A 25,389-nucleotide genomic window follows, 5' to 3' on the forward strand; every position below is an offset into this window, starting at 1 on the left:
TTACTCCGGGCCAGAAGGAACAACACAGGCCAGACAAACAGGATTCTCTGAAGATAGATATACCGTGGACTTTTGCGGCGATCCCTCTCTTCTAGTAGAGAACACGAGATCGGAGACGCGAATTACCACCCGGCCAAAGCGTCCAAAAATTCGCGGGTGTCACGTCGAGGAAATGGGAAATGGGTATTTAATGCACAACATGGAAAATGATGCACACGGTGCAATTTGGGGAACCCCCCCGAAGATCAACCAGCCAGAAATTCATGGGCTGAGGGTCCTTGCGCGTGGGGTGCCGGGTTGGCTAGCGAAGCTTCCGGAGGCGCGTCAACTGCTTTTAACTGGGGCGTCTTGAAGCCTAAAGCCTCCGCGAGGGGCCCTCGAAGTCCAACTGGTGAGCCCGCCGCGTTTGGTGGGTGGGTACCAACTCGTTGCTTTGGCTGGGACTCTGGGGAAAGCCTCGTGAGCCTCGCGGAGCATAACAGTTGGAGCCTCGCCTTTACTCGTACGATCCTACATCTAGATCTTGACACCTACTTACAGAGATACAGACATAAATACGTACATTGATACATGCTACATACATGGTGAATACAACAGGAATACACCCTTGGGACAATCTCCTACGCCTCCATATCAAACAGCTTCCCTAATGTCTCATCCATCATCATCGCATCATAGACATGTGCCGTTCGAAACGACTCCCGCACTTTCTCGAAGCTCGTATACCCAAATTTTCTCGCAAGTGGGCCAAAATGCATGGAGAACCAGCCTGTTTGCGGCGTCGTTGTTATCGCGTTGTTCTCTACCTGGTTCTTCTCTTCCTGTTGGCCTGCTCGAACAGCAGTGATCGCTGTTGGCATCACCGTCAAATCGGTGGTCGGGCTTCGTCCTTGCTGTTTCCTGACCTCCTCTTCAAAGCATGCCCCAACGGCAACGATCCAGAGAAGATCCTGCTCCTGTGAATGCGCGGTCGGGTCGCTGTTCGCTAGCCTCTCCAGCGAGGGAACCTGTATCGTTGCTGTTGCGTCGAGGTACTTCACCCTCTGCAGGAGTACCGTGTCCATTGCCTTGATCTGCTCCAACATTTCTGCATGTTGCGTCGGTGCCGAAAACCATGGTTGTCTGATGGGATGCGCTTCCAGGCTTAGGTATATGAATAGTTGCGCCGCGAGACACAGCGAGGAGTCTAACGATCCGCGCGGTGTGTTTGGCGGAGGTGGTGTGTCGAGCTGATCGGCGGGACTGTGCCAAAGGTTCCACAGCCTCATCTTGAGGGCGACTCTACGCAAGAATGACCACCGGAATATCGGACTGAGGTGGTCTTCATCGGACCAAGTCCCACGCCTTTTCACTTCTTCAACAGCGACCAGTTCTCTCAGTGCGGCGAATATATCCGGCAAAGTCTGTGGGTCACCAGTCTGCCCAGCTCCTCCCACGTTTCGGGCCTCATCAAACTGGGGAGGTATCGATACGTTGTATTGACCACTCCAGGGTCCAGGGTCCCACGACAAGGGATCAATTTCGGTGCAAACGCCCGTCACGACCGCAATCTTGGCGAAGAAATGCACAATCAATTCTCTGTAGACCAGGGGTAGCCTGTGAAGTCCTCCCAGGAGGCGAATGAGTTTCTTCAAGGCGTCACGGTGCTGGGAGCACTTGTCGTCCCCTGTTCGAACGGACTCGGAATATTCTGCACTTGCCAGCGGCCAGATGGTCTGCAAGATGAGAAGGAGTTGATCGTACGAGTAGTCCAGGTTGTCGATCAGCTTTCGGAGGCCTCTGAAACAGTGCACAGAATGTTGCATCGATATCTGGCGGTAGCAATCGGCCCTTTCTGGCTGCGCGATGGCCATCAGGTTGTACACGTAGGACAGCAAGCCGCTCAAAGGAGCCGCGTGTTCGAAATACTTCCTGTACATGACGAGATGCATTCGGTACAAACTCCCTCCCTCTCGGCACGCTTCAAGTTCATCGGGCCAGTTGATTGCATAGGTAAACGATCGGACGTAGGTCAGGATGTCGTGGGAGTCAGCGGTGATAGGGATGGGCATGCAGTCAAAGGGATCAGATGTTCCATTTCCCAAAAGTCCATAGGGTTCGGGAGTAACGACAGGCGAAACAGGCGGATCGCCTCGAGTGTTCCCAGCTGACGTCTCTTTGACAGAATCAGAACAGGATCGGGGTTTTTGAGAGGTTGTTCTTCGGTCCTTCTTCTTCCTCCTGTTTGGGCGAGAAAAGGATGCTGCGCGGATCGCCAAAGCGCGCACTTCCTGGCGGTCTCGTTCTCGTGTCACCTGAAAATTGCCGGGTGTTTTGGTGCTCATGAACTGCACACCCTTCGAAGTCGCGCTCTTTGTCACGGTCGACTGTTTCGCCATCCTCCCCATGTCATACAGGATTGCTTGGTGGAGAGACGGGCCAAGTTGCCGTCATCCTTTTTCTGCTTTTCTGGAGCTAGTCTGTGCAGCGGCCCCTCTCGAACCCTCCCACTTTGCCCTGAGGCTTTGAGACTGTCGTACCGAGTTCACCAATTCTTACCGCCTGAAGATCAACAGGTTAGTCATCCAAGTTGGCGAATCATGCTATTCCATCATGCAGACAGATTGGTCATGCTAATGTAGTCGAGGTGGCTAGCTCAGTGCAGATTCTGACCAGGAACAAAGTCAACCAGTCAGACTTAGCGACGAACTGGCTAGAAAGCGTGTAAGTGTCTTACAGTGAGAATGGAACACTGGTGACGCTAGGTAGAGAGAAGTTTGGCGTTGTTGCTGACAGACTTACATACGGCCAAGCGTTGGTGGCTAGTACATCCAGGGACGAGGCTACGCAAGGCTGAGCCAGGCTGTCCTGTGGTAAGGCGAGAACACTAAGTATTACAGACGACGAGTAATTCAAGAGGGCAAACGCCACATCTCCGGACCTGAATATACATGTGATCGTGCTCATTCTTCATTCTTTGTTCCCAGTCGTGCGTCAAATTTCATAATCTCATAAACAGAGAAATCAGGCTCAGCCTTGTGAGCAAGCGGCCATTCGACCAACCATCTGCTCTCAAAGTTGTCCTGATCCCCATCAAATCTGTCTTGTCTGCATGCATGTGTAGAATCGATAAAACCACCGCGAGACTACGTTACCCCTTCTGAATCGTCTGGTGGCAACCAATACTCTCACATGTGCTGAGGCAAGCTCCAATCGGTATCTTGAAACACTGATATCATCAAGCCTGTTGATCTTCATGTTGGCCCCAATGAGAACTTCCAAGGGCAAATAGCTTTTCTTCATCTCTCTGCTCATGCAAATCGCTGTGTTGATCAATCAAAAAACACGCACAAGGCTCCCCCATGCAAGTTCTCGCCAATAGCTCGCCCATTTTCTCCACTCCAGATTTTCAAATATGATTCGCTTTGAATCTGTCCTATCAACGCCGTGGCAAAAGAACTTGTACCAATGCATCCGGCACTGGGTTCACAAAACATATGCTCTCCTCGCAAAACCATCGTTGTTCAATGAAAACATTATACTCGAAACGGATTCTCCATCAAGCAAACGGGTCATCCCTTGATCGTGGGTTGGCCATTTGCCGCGGAAAGTGGGGTGGATGAAAAGTATTAAACATTGCCAGCCGTTCTCCGATGCTCATCGCGTTGTGTCCGTGACTTGGTGTCGTCGCGAATGCGCTGGTGCTTATGAAAGGGTCACTCAAACTCGGTACGTGTCGAGGGTTTTTGGACCGGTAGCTTCGCTTGTTGGGATCCAGCTCGAATGGGCTCCCTAGTCGCTTCTGAGTCGAATCAGGTTCGGGCGGGGCAAGCCCACCGGAGCTCGGCCGAACATTGGGCTTCGCCAATGCCGTCAACGCAGCTGGTAAAGGTGGGACCGGCGGAATGCCATCAGCACTCGGAAACTGAGAGGTGGGTGGAGTAAAGAGGCGCTCGACGTGCTCTCGGTTATTCACTGCGCCGAATGTTGCACCACGATTTCGAACTCGAATCCTTCGCTGATTGATGTCCCCTGCTCCGGTGAAGACCAGTTCAGGTCGGACCTGAGGTTCTGGCTCAAATGTGGTTGGGGCAGGGAGCCGGTTGAGGTCGACATTGAGCTTTTCGATGTTGCTCCCGCTGGGACTGAGTTCGTCCTCCAAGTTATGCTGAGCTCGTCGTTTGTTGACATTAAGAGAGCTCTCTGGCTCTAGTTTGAATGGGGAGAGCAACCGCGTCCCAGTGGCGTGAACAGTATCAAAGTGCTGGTGGCTAATATGGCGTCGATGTTGAGTGTTGGAGTTACCTGACCCGTTCCAAGTACTGTAATTAAACGGCGAAGCCAAGCGTGGGATGCTGCCTGCAACTTGTAACTTGTCGGGCTCCGACTTGATACCTAAACCAGCTGGGGTGGAGAGCACCATGGTGTCGGACGAAGCGTTGATCGGGGTATTGAACCAGTCATCCGACATCTGCTGGGTTGGAGGCGAATCTCCCGTGACGAGCTGTGCTAGAGGAGCCGTTGCACCACTAGCGACGAGCGAGATGCCTAGTTCCCTGGTGGCATAAGCGGTTGACACTTGTGAGTCTTGATTTGAACCTAAATGAGACAAACGAGAGGCTGGCCGACGGGTAAATTGTTCATGGAATGGCGAAGGGCTCCTGGATTCCCGCAATCGCTGGTAATGGGCGGTGATGGTGAACTTCTCCTTGCACAATTGTTTCAATCGCCGTCTTGTGGCAGACTCTGAAGGCCAAGCACACCTGGTGTCGTTGTGATCGGTCCGGAGAAAGTCATTTGGTTCTGGCGTCTTGTCCCTGGTGATGTTTCGCGTCTCAATGACATTTCGCATCTTGTATCGTCGGATGAGAGGCTTGCTAACCCTAGATGCCCTGGGCCACGTCTCCTTCGCTCTGCGCGCCACACGATGACAAACACCTGTTGGAGGGATGCTGCCTGGCACTGTTTTGAACGGAGTGACCGTGGGGTCCGCCAGATACATTTGGTAGACGTTGAATAGATGATTGTCCATTTCAATACTCCATTGCACATTCCCTTTGGACAACATGGTGTTGACCTTTAGTTTCTTGTTCTTCCTCGACGGCGTGTCGGGAATGATGTTGACCTTTGTCGGCGAGAAAGGATCTTGCGACTCGTTCTCAGGGCTCGTCGCGCTGCCGTCGAATGAGGTAGGTCGCGTGGTGAACGTGTCCTCGGACGATGTGAATGAGGAATCGGAACGAAACGAACATTCCGAGACAGACCTGTGCATGTCCCAAGCACCGCTCTTATACTCTGGCAGGACGATCTTGGTCTGGGCGATTGGGGTCCGTGGAAGTTGGGAATCTCTGAAGGTGGATAACTTCAACCGCTCGCTCGGGGAGGGATCCGTGATGCTATGATTATAGATAGGTCTTCCCCAAGGATTGTGCAATTCAATCGACGGTAGAGCAATGTCGGCATCCGCGTATTCAGATTCCTTTTGTACCGAGGGTGGACTGGAGGGGATAGGGATCTCGGAAGCAAACAGGGTTGCCGGAAGAGCGTTGTTACGCGCCTGGAAGTTGTCCATTCGAATTCGCGACCGGCGCAAACGACAGGTGGAATGATGGGGCGGCGGAGGTAATTTCACCTCTGCAAATGTCTGATCTGGGGTTTTAGGATCGTCATCGCCATCCAGACCCAAAGGCGCGAAGTTCCGAGGGAGGGTGATGGACATATGTGGTTTACGTAGTGCGGACAAGGACAACGGTGCCGGCGATGGTTCGCGGTCGGCCATGGGTTGTATGTGGTATGCGCGCACGCTGACTTTTTGCATTCAGGTGTTCGGCGCGATATATACAAGCAGGCGCGGAGACCCGACCGATGCAGCCCTGTCGAGGAGATTGAGAGAGTGGTTTTTTGCTTTTCAAGGGTTCATGCTGTGAACGCGCGTTGAGACGGACGGTTATGCGGTTATGCGGTCGGTCACGCGGACGAGAGTCGATCTGAAGGCGCCACGGCGGCTGCAGGCCAGACGGTGTGAATTTTGTATGAGCACTGGATATACAGCGAAGGACAGGCGACTCGAGACAGTCGCGATGGATTGCGACAGCAGAAAAGCGTGTTGGACGCGCAACTTTCCAAGTCGGCAGACCGCAGACGGGGAAAACGTGGCAGTACGGGAGGTACAGGTCGGTAGCAGGTGGAAGTTGAGAAAATGATGGTGGCTGGGAAAAAGTCGTGAGAAATTGGCGAGACCGGGGTGTGTCGATGCGACCAGGGTGCAGAAATACAGTCGAACGACGTGATGGACGTGTTGAATGGGAGGGATTGTATGTAGGTCTTGAAACAGAATATTTGTTTACACTTGTTGACGTGATGTTGATGGCGATATGGATTTGAGTCGAGTTTGGTTGTTGGGTGGTGGAAGGATTGGAATGTAAAGAAGCGGGCGGATGACTTTTTCTCTCGGAGGGTTGAAGGAAGGGAGGATCGGGGGGAGAGACAAGGAGAAGTGGACGAAGTGGACGAAAGCCACAAAAAAGGCTTGGGGGCGTCGGTGGTGGTTCAGGGTCTTCGTAGGCTTCACCTTCTGTGCTTCGGCCCCCCAAGGAAAGACCCAGTTCCCAGTGCAGTGGAGAGGACCACTACAGGGAAGAAGGGGAGAAGGGGGAGGGGGGTAGAAAGAGAAGGGGGCAAGGCTCGTGCACGCCCACACGCGCCCTAGGGAATAACCAACCAGGTAGAGTGGGCACCTAGCTAGGAAATAATGGCTAAAGCTGCCCGCTGCCCAGGCTGCCACAACCCCCCCAGAAAGTAAAGCCACACCACTAAGATCTAGTAGGTGGGAGGGAGAGAAAGAATAATGACAGAAACAGGAAAAAAAGGAAGAGGAAGAGGTACATGGTGACAGGAGAGAGGTCGAATTGTTCTTATTATCCCCTTTGACGGAGCCACTAACTGCGCAGAACAGAGACAATTACGTGTTGAAGGCGAGTTGAAGGACTAAAGACAAAGAGCCACCAGCCAGATGAGCAGCGCATGCAGTAGCAGCAGCAGTAGGTGTAGCAGTTACAGTAGCTCCAGCAGATGTTCTCGCAGTCTGCACCTCGATTGTCATATCTCTTGCCAGTAACAGGCTGCCGGCGGAGATGGTAAGACGAAGGAACAGCTCTACGCACTCTATACCGCCTACTGCAAAGCTACTCCCGATGCTCCTTCAATATCAACCACTCCTGCTACTTAGGCTCCTCTTGTCATTTGCTTGTCTCCTTACGAGTGCTCGCTTCACTTTGTTCGGTTATGCTTCAGGTGCAGCCATTTTCTCCATCACGCTGCAAAAGCACAGACTCGCGTGTCCAGCGGTTCCCGTGCTCCTCCACTTCTGCCCACAACAACAATAGAGTGTACTTCTGGGTCGAAGCACCCCTTTAAAGGGTCCTGACTCGGAATGGATGCTTTCCACGAAGGCGCATGAAAGAGGATGTGGTCGTGTGCCGTTTGCATTGTGTGTGAGTGTGTTGGTGTGTGGGTGAGCGAGAGTGCGGGCCGCAAGGGAACCAAACCAACCCACTCGACGCGTCTGGCTTCCAAGAGACGCGAGATCAACGCGTTGGTGACGCTAAATACGCGAGCCGAACCTATGTGGGTCTTCAATAGCCAATCGTACTTTTACAACCACTGACCTCGTACTGTTACGAGGAAGTTGCTGACGCCACCACCACGACAACGAGAACGCCAACGCCGGACTTCCACTCGGTTTGCCCAGCTCCCGACTGCCCATCCTCATTCTGTGCACTAGATGTTGATCTGCTGCTCAGAGTCCCAGTAATCGGTACACTCGTACTTGTACAAGCATGAGTTTGTTACCCCTTTTCCAGGAACACCGAATACTTTTGCACGACGATCTACCAACCAAGAACCCCACGTCTCGTCGAAATATGTACCTCTTAGGAGGTAAGTAAACAAACACGACCCCATCTGTCTGCCTAGGTAGGTACCCGAGGTATGTATGTGAAAGGTGGAGTTTAACAATCTGCACCTCCACGATGCACCCAAGAGAAGAAAAAGAAAGCAAACAATACCCCTTTGTTTCAACTTGTCTCTCATGGCCCTTACATCGCTGGTCCTGACAACAATCAACGAAATGACCAGAGGCCCAAGGACTCGGGGTAATTGTACAAGCATCCCTTGCATAAGAAGCCTGCCGAGCAAACAACCAGGCTGCCGCCATCTCTCCTCGTAATATCTTGACAGGTTTACACGAGACAATTCGGAAAACCTTGGTTAACTATGGGCGGAGACTCAACGACGTCAGCATTCCCTGGAACGGATACTGGGGGACGGCATGGGATGCGAGGTAAGGTATTCTTTTGCCATTATGTTCTTTGACAAAGCAAAGGAAAAGGCCTTGGTGAATTCTTTTGCACAAACGAGGCACAACGTGTTGGGCAGGGCAAGAATGATCTGGCCCTGCCTAGCTGGCATGACATCCCGTTGCCAGGCTGGGTTTCCGATCCCATGTTTCCCCCATCCAAGCCACAGTGAAACCATTTTCCTCGGTTGACGGAAAGGGATATCCGTGAACGCGAAGCAAGATCGATTTGATTTGATTTGATTCGATAACTTGTACCGACACGAGACACGAGGGACACGAGGTATCTACATACTACCTACTTTGTACGGAGAATACACAGGCGACAGAGTTCACCCGTCCCGCTGAAAACCCAAACCCAAAGACAGCACGGACAGCTGGCTTGCTTGTCAGCTGGTGGGGTTTAGACTTCACCATCTGCGACACCAGATTAACGACTAAACCCGCGCCCCGTCATCATCATCATGTCTTTTCGTGTCTTCGTCCATCGGTTCCTTTGTACGAGTCGTCACATCCTTGGTTCATGTACAAGTAACTTGCTTGCTCGATCTATCACATCCCTGGGACAGTGGTCCACTTGTGCTCCCGAAACCTTATGCCTTATGCTATCCCACATTTCCCCCCTTACTCGTTGGTATGCACGAATTACCCTTCAGACCGGTTTGGCTCAGGCTCTCCACGTTGATGATACGGCCTTACCAGCTTCCTCGGAATGTTGCTTGGTGTACGAGAAGGCTTGAGTGCCCACCACTCTCCTCCCACCAGTCCCGTTCCGCCTGTACCCGTCCTCCCAACTGCCAATCAACGCGCGGATCGCCTCTTCAGCGACCATCACACCGCGATTGATGTCCTCGACGCCCGTCCAGCCCGGCACGTGCAGGAAAGCCACTTTGCCAACGCGCTCTGTGGCCTCGTCATCTGAGTCGGACCGCGGCGGATCTGAAACAGAGGACGAGGAGGCGTTGTTGTTGTTCGCCACCTCGGGTGAAGCTGACGAGGACACCGATTCGGTTTCCTTCTTGTGGCTCGTGGCTTGCCAATCTCCTCGTCTCTGCGCCTCCAGCCATCTCCGACTCAAGCTCTCAAACAGGGCGTACTCGCAGAGGAACCGGCCGGCGTCGCAAGACAACTTGACCACGGCTCTTCTCCGATGCTCGTCCGCCTTGGTCGACGACACGGGCATGTTACTTGTCCCCCACATCAGATTCCTGGGCACGTTTGCTCGTCCGAGTCCGATGGGCGTGATCGGGACCGCTCGTGTGGCGCTGGTGGGCGTCTCAGCCTCGTTCACCCCCTTTCCAGAGTTCGCCAATGCCTTGTCCATCTCTCCCGTGCCCAAGAATCCTCGCTCTCTCAGTCCCCTCTGTACACCGTCCTCCCACCGACTAAGCACGTCGACCTCATCCCATGCGACATATAGCACCTCTGGGATCCCCTCGGTCCTCCACCGGTTCTCCCCCCAGGTGAAGCCATCGCAGTCGTCCACGTCCTTTATGCGGTAGTTGTCCCTGTGTCCGCGGATCTCGAGGGAGTAGCAGTCACGTCCGCCGGCCATGCCAATGTGTAGGATGAAATCGGGATTGTGGGTCGCGATGAGGGTGGGTACGGTAGTGGAGACGGTCGAGTACGAAACCCGGACGGCGGAGGGATGAACGATCAATTTGATCTTGTAGTCTGGTGATTTATGCGGAGTGTCGGTCGATGGCGAGGGATAAAGCTCCTCGGGCAGGGCCGAGGCGATTAACCATGAGGGGTTTATCAGGAAAGATTTAAATGGCTAAAATGGATCGAGGATGATTATCAGCATGAGGCCTCCAAATAAAGGTACGACAAAAGGACATGGGTCGGGAAGCCCAGACTCCAGGGTCGAGACGCAAGGCCACAATCCAGGTAGCACAATCGCCTTGCACAGCAGCTCGGGAGGGTATAGATCGATAGATCGACTCCATCAACAAGTGCCCTCCCTGCTCCAGCCAGCCGCATCGCCTCGACGAGCTTAAAGGACTCTTCCACGTCGTGCCTCCCGCCTCTCAGCCACATTCTATGCTTTGCAGCATCAAATTTGTACAAAGGTTGGAGCTCGGAGCCCGATATCGCGAAAGAAGAGATCTAAACAATCCCCTGATCGACCGATTGAGAGACAAAAGAGAGAAAAAGAACTTACGCCGAAGCCTGTAACAAGAACCTTGACCTCCCTCAAGGGAGGCGCACCATCTGCTTCAACGCGACCATCGTCTGCAGCACTGCCATCATGGTGGAGCGGGTCTGGCGTCAAAGGACCAGCGTCGCCCATTGTTTTAACGTTGGGGTATAAAAAAAACCTGTTGTTTAGGAAGGATGATAATGATATTTTGTCAATCTGTTCGTGTGTTCCCGTGTGTGCTTTTGAGTCCTCAAATCCTTATCGGACGGACCCCGCGTGTTCGGACGAGACTTGTGCTCGCTCGCTCGGCTCTTCCTTGCGACTGCGGGGACGCGAGATCTCTCGGATTATGTTCTCCGGTCAGTCGCAAAGTCAACGAGGTAGATGTGTGCGCAGGTAGCGACGCTGCTAGAGGGGTCTGGAAGGGGAAATCGGTAGAAGTTCGAGTGGGATTGATTTATTAAGAGGGAGGCGGGTAGGCGAGTGGTTTCCGACTTCGGGAGTTGATGAAGTGGTGAAACAAAAAAGTAACACCACCGCAGTCGCACGTAGAGGGGTATGTGTGGTGTCTCTGTCTGTCTCTCTCCGTACGTGTGTGTATATGTGTGTATGCGTTCTCTTTTCTCTCCCTCCTCTTTTACAAATTCGTCGATCGATCGAGTGAGTGAGTGAGTGGAGGAAGAGCACGCGCACCAGCCGGCCGGATATATCCGTTGGTCCCAAGCGCTGGGTGGTGTGGTGTGGTGTTTTTCTGTCCTTCCCTGGAACAGGTTTGAGGAGATACACCGATAAATAGAGAGAGATCAGGATCACCGCGAATCCTGTTTTGTTTCGCTCCACTCAGTCAATGTCAGCAGAGTGTGAAGGCTGCATCGTGCGACCAAGTCTAGTCGGTGTGTCAGTCAATCGGTTTCAACGCTTGGAGTGAGTTTTGTCGGCCCCGCGCGCGGCCGCCGGATGTGATGGGGAGCACAGAGGATAAGATCGAGAAGCCAAATTCATCCACTTCGAGAGCTACGAGTAGCTATGTGATATGTATCAGGGAGTAGGTAGATAGGTACGTAGGTAAGTATGTGCGAGGGTGGCCGGCACAATGTACGTGAGAGAGTTATAGGTATTATTGACCAAAAAGAAATATATAAAAGATCAGAGTCGGACGGTATCTGCCAGATTATTATTACCTATCATCAAACAAACTCGGTTTTCCCCTTCGGGCTGCCCCAGGGCGAGAGAGAGGCGGGACAATTTTTCTTTCCTTCCCTTTTCGCAAGGGCGGTTGTTGGAAAGCTGTGGAGAAAACTGAAAGTCAATGTCATCATCATGAGATCGGCGCAACGTGCGTGCCTTGGTGCGTTGGAGAAAAAAGACAAAACTCGGGGTCGATAATGCGGGTTGATGGTTGCCTCCTACTCCTCCACATCCGTTGGATCCTCTTCCTCCTGCTCCTGCGTGATCCCTCGTGTGTGTGCCCTTTAGCAGACACATATCTGCTTTTCTGTACTGTACTCAGCACACACTGTCTACTCGTACATGAGGCATCAACCAAACCCTCCGCATCTCCAAACGGTGGCCACGCCGACAACAAGCAATCGAGTGCTCGATATCAACTACATCTACAATTGCTGCTTGGAACGAGATGAATTCTGGGATTATTTGCTTTCTCGGTGTCATTGTCATTGTTCACTCTCGCTCAAAAAGCGCTCTAGTATGTGGGTCTCTGTGTCATGCGCCCTTTGCAAATCCATGTCTCTCGAGAAATACCACCCTGTTCGTGACTTTCCAACATTATCCCTTATCCAAAATTGCACAAGCCCCCCAACGCCTCGCTCAGTTCGATCCTCCTATATCTTTGAAGTCCATCTGAGGAATAAATGAAATCAAAACTAGGTCCATCACTTCGTGCAAACCAACCGTTCCATCCGTCTCAAGCTCGCTCTCAGATCCCGACCACCTCGCTCGCCCTCATCCACCAGCCACTTCTCCATCATCACCCTCACTCTTTTCAAATTCCCCTGAATCGGCATTTCTTCCCCATCGGCCACGCAGCCCGGGTTCAACAATGTCGCAAACACATCTCCCCAAATATCCTTCTCCCAGTATCGCTTGAGGTTCTCCTTCAATTTCCATTCCTTCTTTTGACCCGGACCTGCGAGCGTACTGCCTCCAGCTGGGATTGTCTCGATGTATTTACCGAACAACAACGAGTGGATCACCCCCGCTGCCCCGTGATAGTCAATTTGCCACTTCCAGGGTCGACATTCGCGGATTTCGGTACAGTCCTGAGGACAAGAAGGCCAGTCGGCGATGAACTGTGCTGTGGGCTTGAACATGCGTGTATCGATGCCGCGGCCAAAGTCAATCAGTCTCAGGCCCCGAGATTGCCACCCGTGATGTCCCTCCGCCTGGAATGGCGCTGTCAGATCCATGGTGGTATCGAAGCGCACGAGGCAATTGTCACCCTTCAAGTCGCCGTGGAGGATGCCCACACGATGGAGGTCCTCCAGGGTCCGCAGAAGCTCGACACTGAACCACATAGCCACCACTTCGTCTAAACCCTCGGCAGGTTTACCGGCTTTGACATTCTCGCTCCGTGCCATATTGATCAGGTCGAGCAATGTCCCTTGCGGGCTGTAAGAGAGGACGAGGTAGGCTTCATCGCGGTAGAGATGGCATTCGTGAGCGAGGATGATGGACTGCATGCTTCGCGCGGCCGAACCGAGGCGCTGTTTGATCAAGCGGACGATGTGGAATTCCCAGACCAGTGTGCCCGGCGGGGACTCGGTCTTGAGAGCTTCAAGCGGTTGACGGGATGAATCAGTAAGCTGAGACGACGGTGGTGTCTTGTTCTCCTTGTCATGCTCGTCTGCGTCTTCATTCTCGGCTGGGTCGTAACTATCGACCAGATACACCGGCGCAAACGCCCCCTCGCCCAGTTCTCGCTTGACTGCGTAAACTCGGGTTGTCTCACCGAATTTGAGGATCGGGGGAACTGCTTTGGTCGGGGGTTTCTCGTTCTGACTCTTTCTGGGACTGAATTTCACTTTTGACTTTGCTTGTTTTTCAGCGTAAGACTTCAAGGCAGGATAGCGTCCAAGAGTGATGCTCGAATGATCATAATACCCCTTTTGGGTGGAGAGGGGAGGGTAGACAGAGGTAAGGATCTGGTTTCGGACTGCATCGTCGCACGGATTGCATTGTAGGTCTGGGATGATTGGGCCTTTTTGAATCTTTGACAGGGGTGATCTGACAGTCGGTTTCGCTGGCAAAGCTGGAGTCTTGAAGGTCTCCTCATTCGTGGTGGCCAGGGGAACGGGCGAGGAATATGGGTCCGTCGGCTTGCGGGGTCCTTTCTTCTGTGGTGAGGATGTGATGAGCTCATCCTCGGTCGCGCCAGTCTCACAGTATTTTCTTTTCGCCGCTGGGGAAGCAGACGTTGGCGTCGCAAGCTCCTGCTGCGGGCTGCTCAGGAACAGATCCTCAACCCCGAGTTTCGACGGGCTCTCGTACTTGGACTTGCTAGGGGTCTTGGACTCGAAGTATCCGGGTGCGTTGAAAACAGTCGACGGGGCAAGTGAAGATTCAGTTCGCTCTGCGATTGGTGTCATGAACGGCATCTTGTTTTGTGCCAGCATCGCCGGGTCACGGTAAGGTCGAATCGGCGTCGGCTCATAGTCGATAGGAGGAATGGGGATAAAGCGAGGTTTGTGTGAGATCTCTTGATGTTCGGGGAACTGGATGTCAACTGGGGTGGCGAGGGCGACATCGTTGGCAACGGCATCATTGTTCAAAGCCTCGAGATCTTCCGCTCGCTCATCCATTATTGCGGCCTGGTCTGCAGACAGGGCAGCAGTGACATCTTGCACAACATTGATATCCCCAGCGTCTGCCGCACCCTCATCGATGTCACCCGCCATCATGGCAATGGCTTTGGTGTCCAGGTCGTCAAAGTTGCCCTCAGCAATGGCAGCAATCGCTTGGGTGTCAAACCCTCCAAACCCAGAAGTCTGCGTTTGGTTCTGGCTGGACGAGTCCATGTTCTCTGTCATGTCCTCTGAATGATCTCTGGTTTTGGCTCTCCTTTGATTCTTGGTCGAGCTCGCTTTGTCCTTGACACTGGAAACATGTGCTAAATCAAGATGTGGCACGTGTTTGCTGGTGGTGAAGTCGGACCAAGGAGAGACGCTTTCAGACTGACTTTGACTTTGTGAGGATTTTCTGATGGATGCTAATGTATCGTCACCAAATTCACTACTAGGAGCCGACACTCGACCGGTTCCTGTGCTCTCGGCGTCACCTGTAGTGCTATACCCATCGTCTACTTCCCCTTCAGTGAAATCGGTCTCATCGCCACTCTGACTATCCTCTCTGGTTGCTGCTGGTCTGCGGATTGGCTGGTTGAACATATCGTATATCTCGTTCGTGGCAGCCTTCGAGTGAAACGTCATGGTTGGCTCTTGCGAGGAATTTTTGCGCTTCAACTTCTTGCCGGTGGGTGATTCCAGTCGAGTCTTGACTGTCTGCGTCTCCTGTTTGACTTCTCTGATCTTCATCTTCCTCTCCTTCTGTTTCGACGGCTTGGATGTCGGCTGAGAATCTGACTGTGGCATACCGACCATAGATTGGGTCGACACATCGTGAACACTGAGGCTGGAGGTGGCACCGCTGTTCAGGTCGATCTTATCGGGGAACGAGTGTGTAAGATTCTCAATATCCTCCGGCTCTCGAGACTTGTTGATCTTCGACCTCACGTTCATCGAGGCATTGGCGGCAGTTGGTTTTAACGAAGTTCCTTCTTCTCGTGGTCTCCAGTCCTTCTGGGCCCAGCCTCGAGACATGGCTCGAAGCTCCTCGAAGCTGAATTCTTGGTCAGTGTCGGCGGGGTAGATAGCTTCAAGGTCTACGATGACTCGTTCAGCTCGACCGGTGCGTGGATTGACGACTTGATGCGATTGCTGTGCGTCTTGGTTTGACAGCGACCGTGCGGATTGTCCCTGTGTTCGTGATGCCTAGGGTTCCACGAAATCGGTCAGTCACTCTATCATCAAGAGGAAGAACAAGACCAAAGTCTTGATAGTAGTCCAAAAGTTCAGATTGTATTGATTGGCACTAGACATGGAAAAAAGGTCAATCATACCGGATCCTTGAATATTTCCATTTTTGGGACCGACCCGACTCTCCCTCCAGCCTTCAACTTCTCTCCCGCCCATGATCGAGCCTCGATAGTGTTCTCCTTCTTGCGATCCTTCATTGACCCGATGGTATCCCAACCTTTCGTGGTGTTTGTACTTAATTGCTGCTGTTGAGCATTATCGGCATCCGAGAAGATGGCCATTTTGGGCTTGCCGGAGCGCGACATTGGTGCAGAGCTGGCACTTATCCCATTCCTCTGCCGTGCTGCTTGTGGGTCGTCACCCCGGTGGGCAGAAGCAAACGGATCAACCTTGGCGGCAAGGGCCGGGCGAACAGTGGGCAGCGCAGGGGAGCTGGGCTCATCGTCTGCTTGCGGCCTGGCATCGAATCGCTGCTGGAACTGAGCGTATTTCCGGGTCAGTCTTTCCGTGGGTCTGGCCTCCCGCTCAATGCCCAGCTTATATACTTCATCCGCTTGTGCCCATCTGCCTGCGGTTTCCAGCCATGCCGCAAACTCTTCATAGAACAGCCCAAGTCCCTCACCGATACCGTGTCGAGCAAGGAACGCAAAGGTCTCTCTGGGTGTGTCCGAGAATAAGCGGATATAATGCAGCCACAATTTCAAGTAGCGCGGGTCATTCTTGTAGTGGTTTGTGGTGAGAAAAGCCTTCGTGGCTCGCTCCAGCAGCGGCAGAAGCTGAGATTGAGGTGTTGATTGGGCTGATGGGTATGCATTCAGCGTCCATTTGACATATCGGTCATAAATATCGAGAGGGTCGTCCGAATCCGCTATCGATTGGAGTTCGATTTCATATTCTTGTCGGATGGCGTCGTTGAGTGTTTTTGTCTCTTCCAAAGTCGGAGTTGCGCTTGCGCCTAAACCCCTGGAGGAGGAAAGAGGCGACAGTATTGAGGCAAGCTGCTTGACTGATCGGCCGCCAGGGAGAGACTGGATGTTTTCCTTGTGGGTTTCTATAATGTCGAAATTAATGAGGTCGCTGTCTGCGGCGACAGGTGCGGCCATTGCTGCTGTCGTAGTGTCTGCACTGTCTATCCTGTGTCCGTTAATATGCGGTCGTGCAAGGTCTGCTGTCGCCAACAAAGGGATGTAATGCAGACGAGAAGAGATGCAGATGAAGTCAGTTGATTGGGCAACGTGCTGGCCATGTCAACAAACAAGCCGCTAGAAACGCTTCCGAACTTTAGCCGAAGCTTCCACATCCACCACATCCCCACGCCCGCACGAGTTGTAACTTCAACGCCTACTCGGCAAATGGAACGCCTGAAACAAGGTGAGCGAACAAGAGAAGCATCAGCTCGTTGCTTCATCTACTCCATTACCTCTTTCTCTCTGTTGCTACCGTTTCGCTGACTACGTGTGCACTGGTATACAGCCAGGCCATGGCTATCTCTGCACTTCCAGTCTGGCCGCTGGTCCTCTTTGGCATCTTGGAACCTGCGTCGCTGTACGTTTCTTGCCCACTTTCGGGATCGATAGTGCTCTTTGCTGACATGTAGGTACGGAGGACAGGACGTGGGCCTATTTCATCACCCTTTTCCAGCCTCAACAGTACTATGCCGACCAAGCGCCCAACACTACCATAACGGATCTTCTCTTCACTCCAAATGCCCTCTCCCTGACTCTCCAGTTGGGCAATGTCTTTCTTCTCCTCGCCGCAATGGCGGTCATCTGCTGCTTTACCACCCACGCTGAGATTGCAAGGAGGTATTTGATTGCGGTGGCTCTGGCCGACTTGGGTCACATATATTCTATTTACTGCGCGCTTGGGGATAAGGTGTTCTGGGACCTGAACCAGTGGAACGTGATGATATATTCGAATATTGGAGTCAGTGCGTTCTTGCATGTGAACAGGTTGATGACTGTGACTGGGATGTTCGGGCGGCTAGGGACTCGCGAGAATGCCGCCAAAAAGAACAGATAGAAGCAGGAATCAGAGCAGGAAAAGACGTTTACCAGGAAAAGACGTTTACGAGATCTTTTAGGTATCTTGGCATTGCCTTTTCAGCCATATGGGCCGAAGGTTCTCGGGGTATCTCTGCCCTGAGCATACAGTGGCACGAATTTTGCGTTTGTGTTCTGCACAAAAGACATTTCTTCTCCAAGGATCCTCTCCTCCATGCCTCCCCAGAAGCCGGACGCCTGCTTCGAACGAGTAAAGACACTCTACACTCGGGGGTTGGCCAATTGGACAGCACGGCGGCGGTCTCTCTCTTCGGCAATGGACAACTGTAGAAGCACCGTAAGCATGAGCCAAGCGAGGAGATGCATGTGAGACTTACCTTGACACCTTTGCCCTTGGGCAGACTGATCCACGGCTTCTCCTTGCCAATGATGAAAACGTTGCTCTCTCGGGTTGCAAATGAGTTGTCAATTGCATCCTTGATGTGAACAATGTTGAAGCCACCGTCGTGTCTCTCACGGTGAGTGATGACACCAACACGGCCCATGTTACGACCACCAGTGACCATGGCGATCACACCAGTGTCGAATCGGATGAAGTCGGTAATTTTTCCAGAGGTGAGGTCAATCTTGACAGTGTCGTTGACCTTAATAGCCGGATCGGGGTATCGGATACTATTAATCCACGTCAGCTTCTTGATTATATTATATATTTTTCCAACCAAAGCTTGGCCCAACGGCTGATAGATGCAGGCGTGTGAACTTACGTGCGAGCATCATGCGTAACCAAGTATGGGATTCCTCCTTTGCCAACTTGTACTCTCTTGACCTTGCCGAGTTTGTATTCCGCCTCAGCTTGTTCGATGCGGTGGATGGCGAAGCGCCCTTTGGTATCGTAGACGAGACGGAAGTGCTCTCCAGTCTTCTCAATCGAGATGACATCCATGTAGCCCGCAGGGTAGGTGATGTCGGTGCGGACCTTGCCATCGACCTTGATGAGGCGCTGCATCAGAATGGCCATGGTCTCGCGATTGTTTAGGGAGTACTTGAGGCGGTTGCGGAGGAAGACGATCAAAGGAAGGCAGTCACGGCTTTTCTGTACATTTTTTTGTCCTTGTTAGCATTTCCAACAGTCAATGCGCAATGCAAAAGCCAGAAGATGCTTGGAGGGGGAAGACGAACGTGAGGCCCAGGGGATGCCTTGGGAGCATAGGCACCCGAGAGCTTGTCCAAAAGCCAGTGCGAGGGCGCACTGAGGCGCTTCTGATGCTTCTTTGGACCGCGACCCATCTTGACTTGATTTTTGGATGTAGAGAGAGAAAGGTGACAATCCGCGTAAGGTCTGTGAGTGCGGACGGTGGAAAAGAATAATTGGAATTTGGTTGTGGCCCTTGCCAAGATTTATCGCGACTAGCCTATTTTGGGACGTGATCTTGGAAAGACAGAGGATTGTGTCATTTGAAAACCCAATTCGCTGCCAAGCCACGTCAAGTACCGAGTAGGGTTCCGAATATAGAAGATGCCACAGCTCAGGATCATGGACATCTATTGTGACAAGGTATGTATTAAGTCGGACTAACTAATCTGATGTCCTGCTTTGTCGCCCGGGAATTTCTCGACTATATCGGTAGTGCGACAACAAGATCAGCGACCACTTATGTACTTCGCAAGTGAGATCCTCGGAAATGGCTATTCAACATTTGTCTCTTTGATCCTGCAACTCGCGGCTGTTTTTGCTTTGAGACAGCTATGGAGGATTTTCTTAGTGTTTGTGATGGACATTGATTTTGATTGCGTTTAAGGGTTTGTCTGACAGCATGTCGGTGGTGGCGCAACTGTAAAAAGATTCGATAGCCTCTGAAACTTCTTTGTGGCGGTGTCTTGCAGATGATCCCGGTCGTATCATCTTGTGATATTGCTCGCACTGCGTCACAAGCGAGGACGGTACTCGACTGGTGGACAGCAGATTTGACTGTACAGAAGCTTTGTGTCAGATGCTTCAATAGTCCCGGTTTCAGGCATAGACCGCCATGGGACCGCTGATGAACGACCCGCTCGACTGGAATTGATTATCCAGGCTTCTTTCCCCACACAAAGTGGAAATGGACATAAAGATGAAGCCTGGGGTTGATCAAATCCTGCTTGACTCGCTGAATCGTGACCAGGGCTTGGTCGATGCTGTAGCCCAAGATCCTCGTGAACATGGCCAATGTGAATGGCTCGACAGCATCGACAAATTGCGCGCGGTAATATGTTCCAAGCTCCTTGTACCTCTTCCCTCTGGCCCAGGGACCAATGGGACACCTGTATACCTCCTCATGGATGTCGACAAATCCGGCTTCCTGCATGTAGTTCTTCAATTTGTTTGCGGTTTTCAGTTCCTTGCCGAATCGCTTGCTCCCTTCGTTCATCTCCTCGACCCAATTCTTCAGATAGATAGCCTGGTCAAGAGTATCATCGTCGGAATACACATGGCAGTGATACTCCTGCATCTCCATCCATCCACCCGGAGTCAAGTGAGACAAAGCCTGGGCAAACAACCGGGGCCAGTCGGCAACGCTGCCGCAGAGTGACCGCCCATGGATATAATCGAAATGCTCCGAGGGAGGATACGCCCACTCGCTTTCGAAATCGTCAACATAAAACTTGCAATTGGGAGGCACCCAGCCGGGCTGAATCGGGCTGAGATCAGTGCCAACGATGGTGGCGCCGGGAAAGTCATCAGCAAACTCGATGCACCAAAGACCGGTGCCACAGCCCATGTCGAGGACACGCTGAGGCTGGTTCAATGGGGCGCGAGATAAAGAGCCCCCCAGAATTAGTTTATAGATGTGGTGAAGCATATCTAGCCGTGCTTGCTCATCTTCGTCGTTGGGTAAGATATACTGGCCTTCGCGATAGGCGTGGTACCGCCGGCCATTCTCATACCGGTAGTTGAGAACCGAGCTTGCCAACGAAGCTGACCAGGACCCTGCAACAGAGCTGCCGTAGCCTGAATCTCCATCACTGGGGTCAGACTAGACCTCTATTAGCACTACTTGGGATAGGGTTAGATGATAACGAACATCAGCTTCCAAATCTGGCTCGTGGTGCTGGTCGCCAGTGATTGTGTGGCACATTGCCGGACCGCCGGGAGTAGGTTGTGATCACGCAACTGTAGGCGCAACAGAAGGCGTTGGAGAAATAGTAGGCGAGGTGGATATAAAGAGGTCAGGATAGAAACATGGGCTAAATGGGTGGAAGTGTGAACATTCACGTTATTGATGTGGCAAAAGGGATTGCGAAGCCAAAGTGAGGGGGCGAGTGCGAGGCTTACATTCCTGGCACCGCAACCAAAACATTCTGGGCGGATTTGGAGACATCGGATATCATGAGGGCAGATGTTGTACGAAGTTCGAGAACCAATACCAGCTCACACGACTCGTTTCTGACTGTTTGCCAATATCTGCTTTGGCGGTGTTGATGCATCCAGTGGCAGTCTGTCTTGGGTCCATTTGACGGCAAGTGCCGGGGGTTCCGGACTTCGGGCCGGCACGACGAACTAGTAATGCACTAGTCCGAGTATAGATATTAGAGTCATATTTAGCAGGGTTTAACAAAGGTGTTAGCAGTGACGGGGGACTCCGTACACGTACCTTCCTTCTCCCAGATACTCTTCGTACCAATAATTGTACGAAGAAGTAAAATATGGAGTCAACTACAACTACTCGGTACACATTACAGCGATAGATGAACAAAAGAGTCCAACTTAGAAGTGACGTACTCGATCGCAGCAAGCAATTAGCTATGATCCGTTTCTCTTTGTCTACGAGTGCTTCTTCGCTTCTCAACTCCTCCCTCCGTCACCTCCAACTGTCCCTCGTCACTGTCCCACATGCTTCTCAAGCTCCCCAATCCCTGCAATAGGTGCGTTGCATCAACTAGCGCACCATGATGCATCCCCAACCGAACGCAGCATCGCCGGAGAAAGACATACCTTACCGCACTACTCAATGCATGGGGTTGTTCCTGACCTGGTGAAGAGATTGGTCTTCGTGATCCTATTCGATCCCCACATGCTTGAAAGACATTGACACTCCTCTGAAGGCGCAATCTCCATCATTTCTTCAGCTGTCAAACGTGCCATCGCCGGACAATAATCCAGCATGGATAACGTCAAATTGATCCTCATCGCCCGCCCTTCTCTGGCGCTCTTGACCCTCGCTGTCGCTTCAGCCACCGTATACTGTCTTGCTCTCGCTATTTATCGTCTCTACTTTCATCCCATTGCTCATTTTCCAGGTCCTAAGCTTGCCGGCCTCACAAGATGGTATGAGTTTTACTACGAAATCGTCCAAAAAGGCCAGATGACCTTTCATATCCAAAATCTCCACAAGAAATATGGTAAGCATCCGCAAGTACGCCATTCTGTGAGCTAACTTCACGGCTCACAGGTCCCATCATACGAGTCACTCCAAATGAATTGCACGTTCTCGACTCCGACTATTTCGAAGAGCTCTATGTCAAGTCTGGTAGGCTCGACAAGTATGCGCCATTCTCTGCCAGGTTTGGTACCGACGATACATTTTTTACCGCGCCACTTCAGGAAGACCACCGTCGCTTGCGCAATGCCGTAGCCCCCTTCTTCTCTAAGCGAAAAATCATGGACTTTCAGCCTGTGGTGCGGGCCAAATTGAGGAAACTATGCTCCAGCGTCCAAGAATATGCGGGAACTGACCGTGTGTTGCCGCTCCACCGTGCCTGGACCGCTTATGCGGGAGATGTCGTCACCGAATTCTGTTTCGCAAAAGCCTACGACCATCTCGATTCTCCGGATTTCAAAGAGACCTTCCACGAAGCCATGCACGCCGCCTGCGAATCATCCAGCGTGCTGATGCAATTTCCGTGGTTGTGGCCTGTGATGAACAGCCTGCCAGATTGGTTGGTGCTGAGACTCGAGCCGAACATGTACATGCACATTCAAGTGCAACAGGTAAGTGACAGCACGCCACCCATTGAGTCGGTGGCCTGACCCGATGAAACAAGGACTTCCATCGGACCATCTCCGCACTCAAGGAGAACCACGACGAATCCAAGAAGATGGTTGACCATCCCACGCTGTTCCACGAGATGCTTCACAGTGACCTTTCGGACAGGGAGAAGTCGGTCAACCGGATGGTCCAAGAGGCTCAAGTCATCATTGGGGCTGCCATCTTGACCACGTCCTGGGCCGCTGCGGTGGCCAGCTTCCACATCATTGACAAGCCCGACATCTTCAGGAAGTTACGTGCCGAGCTTGAAGAGGCCATTCCCGACCCATCCACGCAGCTCGACTGGCAGAATCTTGAACAGTTACCCTACTTGACAGGGTGTATCAAAGAGGGTATTAGACTAGCATATGGGATCGCTTCACGGCTGCCTCGGGTCGCCCGTCACGATTTGAGGTACAAAGACTGGGTGATCCCGGCAGGCACACCAGTCTCCATGACTATCGTCGACATGAATCATGACGAGGATATCTTCCCTCAATCACATTCGTTCATTCCAGAGAGGTGGCTGAACAACCCAACCACAAGGGACGGCCAACCGCTAGAGCGGTACTTTATTGGGTTTGGGAGAGGAACAAGGCAATGTATTGGGTTGAAGTGAGTTGTGACTGCTTTCCACCTCTCCACTCTTGGCCTTAGTATCATGCCACGCTGGAACGCTGCTGACATGTTGCAGTCTTGCTCAAGCTGAGCTGTACATGGGGCTTGCCTCGATCTTTAGGAGGTTCTCCTTTGAGCTGTACGAGACTGACGTGTCGGATACGGTGTTAGCCCACGATTATTTCGTGCCAACTGTTAAGCTCGACACCAACGGGATCCGAGTCAAGGTGAAATCGGTGGAAAAGTAGTCTTATTTTTCTCAGAATAGTCGGTTGTTGCCAGTGGATGGGCCGAATTTTGTAGTCCGCTGCGTCAAGCGGCTCTGTGTTGCAATTATGATGCTTCTCGACCACAACTAGCCATGAATCTAAGCTGGAGGCAGAAATGATGCATAAAGTCCCGCTTGAACCAAAGCATAGATGACCATCCACCGAATAACCACGGAAGCTCGCTTCGGTTCCGTCTGAAGCTTGATCGCCAGCCAGATATACCACAGCGGATACCCAGAAGATAGCCTCGTGATGATTTGTACATGGTAACTCGTGAGTGCAAGCACGGTGAGAATGAGTTGCGGCAGGGCCAGGCTCAATAGCGCTCGATTGCCAGCCGATATGGTTGTGGACAACGATGGCGTCGAGTCTCGGATAACAAGCTGAGGGCGCCGTAGGACATCCACGGCGGAGTAAATCAAGATCGAGAGGGTCGGTGCGGCCAAGAGAAACAGCGGGAGATTCGATATGGTCCAGTAGCGAAAGAGACCGACGTTCCTGGTCGAAGTACTTTGTTAGCGGTGGGCCAAACATACATGGCGACTCGTGGACTCCCTCACCAGTAATGAGATTGGACAAAGGTGAAGATGGACGGGAGTGTCTGATTGCACCAGGGTCTCCTGTCGCGGGGGTCGCGGCCGTGGCAGTATTCCCAATATGCCAGGGCTTGCGGATACGCCATGCCAAAGGCCACCAGGAGACCGCCAGCCACGGCCGAGGCCAGCCAAGCAACCCGCGAAGGCGAGATGCCCCGGGAGAACATGGCAAGGAACGTGGTAAGCGCTTCGACCAAAAACGGTATTCCAGCCAAGACTCCATTGCTCCGAACGATTGTAGCAGTACTAAAAGACATGGCGGTGGAGATCATCGTGGTACAGGCGGCGAATACTTGACCTCGGTTGAAATGCTGGGTCGCGTGAATATATCCCAAAAAGCCAGACATGGACAGAAATGCAAAGGCGCTTTCGGAAGAAGGGGCAGAGAGAAACACGCCCGCAGGAGAAATGATATGGAGTGCAGCAGCGGAGAATGGGACCAGAGACTTGGTGGGTTCGTCGGTTCCGATTAGAGATTCTGTCGATGCCCATAGCTGGATAACAGACAGCCAATGGGCTATGTGCGACAAAATGATTCCGGCCAAGGATGATGATGGCTCTCCGGTGATTCCCAGCTGTGAGAGGTCTGGGATATCGTCAATAAGTGAGCTCCGAACGCATCAAAGGGGGAAATGAAAGATACATGTGCTGGTCCATGATATTGCCGTCGACAGACCAATGCCAAACGCCCACTCCTGCTCAAAAACATGTCCTTGGTCCGATAGGTGCGTGTAATATATAGCATCCCATCGAACAAGCTTCATCCACCAGTTTGACATGTCGTCTGGGGTGTCTGATATGGTTTGCTGACCTGCATCTTCCCAGTCCAGGAGGCTTGTGGACGTGTCGTATCCGACGCCAGGGGCGGCTAGGGTGATGAGGATTATCACCGACTTCCAAGCGACAAAGAGCACAAATAGGGTGAGAATAGGATGGTCGTGTCTGTAGCTTGACCAGAGCGAAGGCGTCATTCTGCCCTCGCCGCGCTGTGCTGTTTGAGTAAATCATTGGGCCCCTGAGTTTTGGATGGCGAAATCTTGAGTTTCTAGTCTTGCGCAGCGCAAAAGACCCACCGTAGTCACAGCCGTAGTTCCGCCGTAACTTCACCTTGGCATCAACAACTCCACCGTAGCAGCCAAATCTCAACCAACTGCCAATCTACACCTCGTACTCGATGTATACACGTTGGAAGAGCTGGTTCGTCACAATGAAGCATTTGTGATCTGGCTTAGTTTAGCGGATATCCCTCTAAACGGTGCTTTGCTTCACACTTGTCGCCCTATCTCCTCGACGTCTCAAGGATGAAAACATCTACACGAACCTGGCTTACGAGGTGTTCACTTAGGAGAGTTTGCGTAAATGATTGAG

The 25,389-nt window shown here is 52.3% G+C and overlaps 9 protein-coding genes across 9 annotated transcripts; 2 read left to right on the plus strand and 7 right to left on the minus strand.

Annotated features, from left to right (window-relative positions):
* Nucleotides 1-620: 620 nt before the first annotated feature.
* On the minus strand, nt 621-2,378 carry AYO21_04891 (hypothetical protein; the record flags this gene model as incomplete). Its single annotated transcript, XM_022654862.1, has 1 exon — nt 621-2,378. The coding sequence occupies one exon, from the start codon at nt 2,376-2,378 to the stop codon at nt 621-623; it is 1,758 nt and encodes a 585-aa protein (XP_022512766.1).
* Nucleotides 2,379-3,538: 1,160 nt separating this feature from the next.
* On the minus strand, nt 3,539-5,758 carry AYO21_04892 (hypothetical protein; the record flags this gene model as incomplete). Its single annotated transcript, XM_022654863.1, has 1 exon — nt 3,539-5,758. One exon carries the CDS (start codon nt 5,756-5,758, stop codon nt 3,539-3,541), a length of 2,220 nt encoding a protein of 739 aa, XP_022512767.1.
* Nucleotides 5,759-9,002: 3,244 nt separating this feature from the next.
* On the minus strand, nt 9,003-10,628 carry AYO21_04893 (hypothetical protein; the record flags this gene model as incomplete). The annotated part of the gene is made up of 2 exons (XM_022654864.1): nt 9,003-10,112; nt 10,500-10,628. 2 exons carry the CDS (start codon nt 10,626-10,628, stop codon nt 9,003-9,005), a joined length of 1,239 nt encoding a protein of 412 aa, XP_022512768.1.
* A 1,742-nt stretch (nt 10,629-12,370) lies between these two features.
* AYO21_04894 (hypothetical protein) lies at nt 12,371-16,632 on the minus strand (the record flags this gene model as incomplete). Its single annotated transcript, XM_022654865.1, has 2 exons — nt 12,371-15,469; nt 15,613-16,632. The coding sequence occupies 2 exons, from the start codon at nt 16,630-16,632 to the stop codon at nt 12,371-12,373; spliced, it is 4,119 nt and encodes a 1,372-aa protein (XP_022512769.1).
* Nucleotides 16,633-17,009: 377 nt separating this feature from the next.
* On the plus strand, nt 17,010-17,551 carry AYO21_04895 (hypothetical protein; the record flags this gene model as incomplete). Its single annotated transcript, XM_022654866.1, has 2 exons — nt 17,010-17,074; nt 17,140-17,551. 2 exons carry the CDS (start codon nt 17,010-17,012, stop codon nt 17,549-17,551), a joined length of 477 nt encoding a protein of 158 aa, XP_022512770.1.
* A 242-nt stretch (nt 17,552-17,793) lies between these two features.
* On the minus strand, nt 17,794-18,819 carry AYO21_04896 (40S ribosomal protein S4; the record flags this gene model as incomplete). Its single annotated transcript, XM_022654867.1, has 4 exons — nt 17,794-17,856; nt 17,910-18,204; nt 18,297-18,625; nt 18,712-18,819. The coding sequence occupies 4 exons, from the start codon at nt 18,817-18,819 to the stop codon at nt 17,794-17,796; spliced, it is 795 nt and encodes a 264-aa protein (XP_022512771.1).
* A 779-nt stretch (nt 18,820-19,598) lies between these two features.
* On the minus strand, nt 19,599-20,648 carry AYO21_04897 (hypothetical protein; the record flags this gene model as incomplete). Its single annotated transcript, XM_022654868.1, has 2 exons — nt 19,599-20,546; nt 20,595-20,648. The coding sequence occupies 2 exons, from the start codon at nt 20,646-20,648 to the stop codon at nt 19,599-19,601; spliced, it is 1,002 nt and encodes a 333-aa protein (XP_022512772.1).
* A 1,026-nt stretch (nt 20,649-21,674) lies between these two features.
* On the plus strand, nt 21,675-23,404 carry AYO21_04898 (hypothetical protein; the record flags this gene model as incomplete). The annotated part of the gene is made up of 4 exons (XM_022654869.1): nt 21,675-21,912; nt 21,963-22,501; nt 22,555-23,153; nt 23,233-23,404. 4 exons carry the CDS (start codon nt 21,675-21,677, stop codon nt 23,402-23,404), a joined length of 1,548 nt encoding a protein of 515 aa, XP_022512773.1.
* Nucleotides 23,405-23,523: 119 nt separating this feature from the next.
* Nucleotides 23,524-24,992, minus strand: AYO21_04899 (hypothetical protein; the record flags this gene model as incomplete). Its single annotated transcript, XM_022654870.1, has 3 exons — nt 23,524-23,923; nt 23,986-24,607; nt 24,665-24,992. 3 exons carry the CDS (start codon nt 24,990-24,992, stop codon nt 23,524-23,526), a joined length of 1,350 nt encoding a protein of 449 aa, XP_022512774.1.
* Between the last annotated feature and the right edge of the window lie 397 nt (nt 24,993-25,389).

The sequence above is a fragment of the Fonsecaea monophora genome (genome assembly GCF_001642475.1).
Source record: "Fonsecaea monophora strain CBS 269.37 chromosome Unknown Scaff29, whole genome shotgun sequence".
Classification (NCBI taxonomy): Eukaryota; Fungi; Ascomycota; class Eurotiomycetes; order Chaetothyriales; family Herpotrichiellaceae; genus Fonsecaea; species Fonsecaea monophora.